This window comes from Hippocampus comes, unplaced genomic scaffold (genome assembly GCF_001891065.2).
Source record: "Hippocampus comes isolate QL1 unplaced genomic scaffold, H_comes_QL1_v1.1 scaffold39, whole genome shotgun sequence".
In the NCBI taxonomy this organism is placed as follows: Eukaryota; Metazoa; Chordata; class Actinopteri; order Syngnathiformes; family Syngnathidae; genus Hippocampus; species Hippocampus comes.
Genome location: NW_017842054.1, coordinates 385,118 through 391,539, shown reverse-complemented (window position 1 = coordinate 391,539; position 6,422 = coordinate 385,118). Strand labels below are relative to the sequence as shown.

Here is a 6,422-nt window from a genome sequence, read left to right as displayed (position 1 = left end):
GAAAAAAAGGATGATAGAGAGGAGGACTGGGGGGGGGGGGGGGCAGATAGCCTTCAGTCTTTCCTTCATGGGGAAGTGCAACACCCATGGCTTGTCTTTGTTTCATGAAACAGACAAGCGTCATGTCGTCATGTGGAAGCTCAATCTTTTCTTTTTAATGCAGCACCAGTCGTTTGTCTTCTTCGGAGGACGATGCTGACAAGTGCGGAGTCAAAGTAAAAAAGAAACACGCATTCCAATCTTAAAGTTCACATTGCCGAGCATAAAACTTTTGGAGGAGGAGCCAGAATGGCACCCGGCGGTGACGTGACCTTCTTCCAAAGGACACAAAAATGCCGACTTTTATTGAAGTGACGGGACTCTGTGCATCCGTGGAGTGGAGCTCGTCGCCCGTTTTGCGTTGGCGATCGTTTGTGATGGGAAGCGGCGGCTTGATATTACCGCTCACGATGTCGCCCGATGACGCCGCTGCTCTGCTTATTGTCCGCCTCATAAAATCAGAAGTGACTCACGCGTCTGTCGTGGAAAGGAACGCCCTGAAAAACAATCCTGTACAGTTCCCTCCTGCCGCTTTGGAACTCCTGACTTCCTCAAATGCTAATTAGGTGCTTTTTTTTTCTCCCCTCGTGTCGAAACTCATCCCTGATGGGTGTCGACGCCTTTTTCTCAAGAAGGTCGCAACAGGCGGCCCATGAGTACAAATATGATTGCTTCGTTGTGACTCAGCGCCAAGTTGCTGATGAGGAGTATTCCGGTCCAAGAGTGTCTCGCTTTGGCGTGAAAGTATTTTCCTCACAGTCTTGTCAGCCGCGCCGTCATCTGCCGCGGGCCAACGAATTGTCATCGCGATGGGCCGCGCTTTCGGTCTCTCGCGTGACAAAGTCAAGGCCTGGCGGCACAATCGAGGTCCTGGCAAAGCGATGCGCGTTTGAATAAATGTTGAATTTGGCTGTGCAGTGGTGCTGCAGGTGATCGCCCTGATCATCTACCCGGTCAAGTTCAACGAGCAGATCTTCGAGGGCCACTACTACTACACGTGGGCGTACGGCTTCGGCTGGGGCGCCACCCTGCTGTGCATCGGCTGCGCCGTGCTCTTCTGCTGCCTGCCGCGCTACGAGGACGAGCTCACCGGCCTGGCGAAGACCAAGTACCTCTACACGTCCGCCTAAAGCCCCCCTCACCCCCCATCACCCCCCAGGCCCTGCCCTCCCCAACCACCAGAAGCGTGTCTTTTTGTACTTTCACCCCAATTCAAGATGCGGGTGGCATCGGCGTCGGCAGTAGCGACCGTTTTGTCCCCGAGAGCTTCTCCGTACGAAACATCACCCAAGTGCCTGCGCATCAATCGGAATGGATTTTTAATCTGGACTCGATGATTTGGACTCTTTGATTTGATCCCGAGCGACCGCTCCGGCCCACTCTGCAACCGGGATCCAAAATGCTTCCGCTTTCAATTCGGGGGTTGTTCTGAAGGGTTTTTGCCCTGTGTAATTGATCCAGAACTCTCCAACAATCCAGAGCATTGCTTCGGGAGCGAATGATCTGGGCCACAGAAATTCTTCCGGAGCAGATGATCCCAAGCCATCGATCGGGAGCAATCGTTCTGGCCCCGCTGTTTGGGAGCGAGTGATCCGGAACCATTGGGAAGCATACGATTTTGAGGATTGTATTCTGAAGCATTTGATTCAATCGGTCCAGGCCACAGTGGAAGCCCAACAACAAATGGGATAGATTCAAAAAGAAAAAGAAAAAAAATGCTCATGGCTTCAATTTGCCGATTGATTGGGGCACTTGATCCTGGGCAAATTGATCCGCTGGATTTGTTCCCGAGTGATTGTTTTGATGCAAATAATACGCAGCGATTTAGCTGCAGCGTTAGATCTGGAGCCAGGTAAGCCGGAGCGATTGGTCCAGCTTGCCGTGCAATTTGAACCAACAGATGGGATCCAAAAAGCTCTTTTCAAATTGGGAGATTGAAACGAACACTTTGATCCGGAGCGCTTGTTCCCGAGGCAATTGTTCTGGAGCCAATGATCCCGAGCATTCATTCCAGAGCGATTGATCTGGAGTGAATGATCTGAAGAGTTTGTTCCGGAGCGGTTGATCCAGCCCACCACGCAATTCGAACAACAAACACCATCAGCAATGCTCATCATTTGTTGTTCAATTACCGCTAGCTTTTTTTTTTTGGGGGGCGTGGATCGAAAAAAGGTGTCCCCAGCCTGACGGTGCACGGGAATTTCACACATCGGAATTGTGAATGGCTCGGTTCCAGTGTACCTTTCCACAATGCTATAAAATGTGGTTCAATGTCATCCTTGCACCTTTCTTCTTGGCATTTCTAGTGCTCAGTTCTTCATTTAAAAGAAATTTTTTTTTTTGCCTGCACGCTCTTCATTTTGTATTATTTCTCGTCAAGAGGCTTGAGGGGGGATTAACTTCGCTTCGCATTAGGCGCCAAGTGATTTAACTGCGCTAAACTCGAACGTATTTTGTGATATTTCATCTTTTAGAGAAATTAGCATTTGAAAAAGATATCAGAGTGTGTGTAAGCTGCCTTGATTGTGACATTAACTTTAAGGGGGATTTGTTGTTGGTTTAAAGGGAGCAGTATGTACTCCAAATGTTCTGAGTTTTTTTTTTCTAAACCGGTGTGTTTGGGTTTTAGTAAAGGAGGGAAGTAGCATTATTCAGCGTGAAAAACACCCAAACTCTTGGTCTGATGTGCCTTACCTACTCAAATGTCCGATTTTTGCATCAAAATACTGTACAAGACCTCCTTGTTTGATGTATTGTGTGAATTAACAACAAAAAGAGCATATTCTAGTCAGAAAGTCATGTCAAAAAAAAAAGAAAACAGCTGACATGGCATTACTGACAGGCTAAACCAAAAGTCTGATCAATATTTGAAAATAAGAATTGATCATGGCAGGTTGCGTGTGTGAGTTGTCCTACTACTGTTTTAATACTCTTTCAGTCTTTCCTGTGGGTGTGTCACGGGTGCTGTCATTAACTAGTTGCCCCTCATTGTTCTTCTGCTGTAGTTAGTGTGAAGCGAGTCTCTTTTTTTTGTAGTTTGTATTTTTATGCAATAAACTCTTTGTTTTGACTAAATCAACTTGTTTCTCCAGTGGGTAAAACACCACACCTCAAATAGATGGCGACAGGTGGCGTGTGCCACTTGAGACGCCACGTTGCACGTCGCCAACACAGCAGGGATGGCATCTGTAAAGCTGCCGCATGGCGTATTCGCGGTAAAGAAAGCAACCTCGATCTGTTCGTTCCATAACAGAACCCAAAACACAATGTGGACTATCGGAGCAATATATTCTTTATTCATAATACTTAGGTTGTATTTAAAATCGTGCTCCTTTATTTGTGCATGCTGTCAATGCTGTTACAAAAACGCTTTGTACTCTGCAGCCAATTAAAAACAAAAACAGACTTCGGAACAATTTTGAGTTCAAATAAATTTGAAGGGGAAAGACCTCAAAGTAAGCAGATTGAGACGGTGAGAATTATGAAGAAATGGGATGATTTTTTTTTAATCACCCGATGAGCTGAATACAGTTAGTATTTATATATATGTAAATTTTTTTAATGCAACAGTTGATGCCATAAAACTGTCTGTAAAAATAATGATTCAAAAATGTTTGAGATGAGAAAAAAACGTCTAAGCTCCAGAGGAGATTTTGTTGAACGATCTGCTGAAATCCCAGACCTTTGTCATGTTGACGTTTTTTGTGAAGCTAAGGAGCCTCTGAGAGGAACGCCAGGCCAAGTGCGAATCAGCTGAACTGACAGAAATGATAAACAACAGGCAGGAACATTAACCTTCAAGCTAAACAACTGCCGGAAATGCCGAGCTAAATGCTCAAAGTCAGACAGTCAGACAGTCACAGTCACAGTACTGTGAAGCAAAGCGCTGAACCGAGAACGGGGCCGCTAACCTTAAAGCTAAAGGGGAAAAAAAAAGGCAGCAATGTGAAGCTTAACCCTAAACAACTGGTAATCAATGTTAACCAAAATGGTAAACAACTGACAGTCGTGCCACGCTTGATGCTAAACAAGTGACAGGGATGGTATTTCAGTGTGACGCGATGGATGGGCACAAATGGGAAGCTTGAGAAAAACAAGTGACAGGAATGCTCAGCTAAACAAACGCTAAAGCCCACACTCCGACCTGCAGTCAAAGTGGGCTGTGTGCAAACAGGTTGCTGAACTTTGTCCTCGCCTTCTCAACGCACACAACCGCAGTGATAAGCAGCCAGTGACTCACAGCCACCGGGCCCCACCCTGGGAAGGGCCTCCGTGAGGAATCTGACTTGCCCCAAGCCCAGCGTTTGAGTGAGTGTCTGTGTGTACTGAGTGACAGCTTCATGGCGGTATGACTCCGGTGTGAAATAATGGCAGGCGGGCGGCTGGGAGAAGGTGTTTTTCGGTAGAGTCGATGTTGAAGTGAAACTAAAGACACAAAACCGGAAGTTGCGGAGGGTGGCAACTTTTCCTGATGGCCTCCTTCGCTCAACCCCCCCTCACTCCCAAGCCTGAAGTCGACTTCCTGCGACTACAACAACTTCACATCAACGTTGAAAAGCGAATCAGCTCTCACGTTCACTTAGGTTTCCAATGTGTTGAGGAAATTCATGCCTTATGATATAGGTTCCCTTGCATCGCGGATTTTCATCGATTGAGGGTGGGTTCACTTCCATAACTTTTACGTTGAGATCATCACGGAAGCGACAATGGTTGAATTTCCGTACAGCAAAACAGGAATGACGAGTCCTGTATTAAGGAAGTCACACTACGCCATCTACTGGCCAAGAGCATGTGCTGCACTCAACTGTCATTCTGAATCTGATGCTCATTTTAATGGACCTTGTCAGCCATGTAATTATAATAATAATAAAAATAATAATACATTTTATTTATTCAACCCCCCCTCACTCCCAAGCCTGAAGTCGACTTCCTGCGACTACAACAACTTCACATCAACGTTGAAAAGCGAATCAGCTCTCACGTTCACTTAGGTTTCCAATGTGTTGAGGAAATTCATGCCTTATGATATAGGTTCCCTTGCATCGCGGATTTTCATCGATTGAGGGTGGGTTCACTTCCATAACTTTTACGTTGAGATCATCACGGAAGCGACAATGGTTGAATTTCCGTACAGCAAAACAGGAATGACGAGTCCTGTATTAAGGAAGTCACACTACGCCATCTACTGGCCAAGAGCATGTGCTGCACTCAACTGTCATTCTGAATCTGATGCTCATTTTAATGGACCTTGTCAGCCATGTAATTATAATAATAATAAAAATAATAATACATTTTATTTATAAGCGCCTTTCAAAGCACTCAAGGACACTTTACAACCAAAACAATTAATGATTGTTTATCAAACAAAACAAAGTGTCTCGTCCTGTCTCTGTTCGGAGCACTCTAAATTTGGCTGCACAACGCATGAGCACAGGTTATAGACCGCCATTTCTTATTTTTGAGCTTTTGCATCCAGTGAAAAGTGCTGAACTTCTGGCAGCATTTTCTACTTGTGCTACTTGAGGTGCCAGATGTCAGGTATGGAAGATGATGATGATGAAATTGTGTCAAGTCAAGTTTTGCATGGTGTGTTTAATTCTAGTAGGGGTTGGTTTCGATGCACCTTTGAAGGTGCTTTCCAGTTAAGAGTTGTCCCGAACGTCCCCCCCCCCCACACACACACACTAACACACTGTTTGTCCCTGACACCTCATAGCAGGACTGAGGAAAACGCCCAAATGCTTTTGGGCCTCTCGTGAAACAATAGAAGTGGGTCAAAAAGTCACTCTTGGGCACGCCATCAGAGCATGAAATTGACACTTCTCAACTTTTTACACCAATTCCAGAGCTGTTATTCCTTTATTTAGTGTTGTTATTTGTATCTTATTTTACAAGTCTTTGTTGCCTTCTGTTTGATTTTGTTTCTGTTTATTGTTACTGCTATTTAGCTTTCATATTTTTAGTCATTTCGTTTTTTTGCACAATACATGAATTTTTCCTTCTTTGTAGAGTTGAATAACTAATATTCTATCTATCTAAATACACACACACACACACACGCACACACACACACACACGCGCGCGCGCGCGCGCACTTCTATGCTGTTTGAAAAAAATGAAAGTGAAAAAAGAAACTATAATATTCAAAAACTGCGTGGAAACAATAAGAACCGATAAAGAGGATGACATAAAACTCTTAAAAACTGAAAAATAGGATCATAAAATTCCACAAATGATTATTTGCATTATTGTTGTCGTTATTTCGCGTAGTTATCTTTGCACAATCAAGACGGCTGCGCCCCGGAGCCCCCCCTGGCGGCGCCCAGGGGTAACAGCCCCCAGGGGTGAGGGAGGGGAGGGGAGGGGAGGGGTGGGGAGACTTG

The 6,422-nt window shown here is 45.3% G+C and overlaps 1 protein-coding gene and 1 long non-coding RNA gene across 2 annotated transcripts in view; one reads left to right on the top strand and one right to left on the bottom strand.

Moving 5' to 3' along the window:
- Positions 1–1,723, top strand: part of perp (p53 apoptosis effector related to pmp22) — a 6,011-nt gene extending 4,288 nt beyond the window's left edge. The window contains exon 3 of the mRNA XM_019860008.1: positions 958–1,723. Within this exon, the coding sequence (XP_019715567.1) occupies positions 958–1,169 (212 nt within the window). The 3' untranslated portion in view covers positions 1,170–1,723. The remainder of the gene's footprint in view (positions 1–957) is intronic.
- On the bottom strand, positions 1,614–2,186 carry LOC109510037 (uncharacterized). The gene is made up of 2 exons (XR_002167044.1): positions 1,987–2,186; positions 1,614–1,790 (listed from the first exon to the last, which is right to left on the bottom strand). It is a non-coding gene; the product is annotated as an uncharacterized LOC109510037 (long non-coding RNA).
- Positions 2,187–6,422: the final 4,236 nt, after the last annotated feature.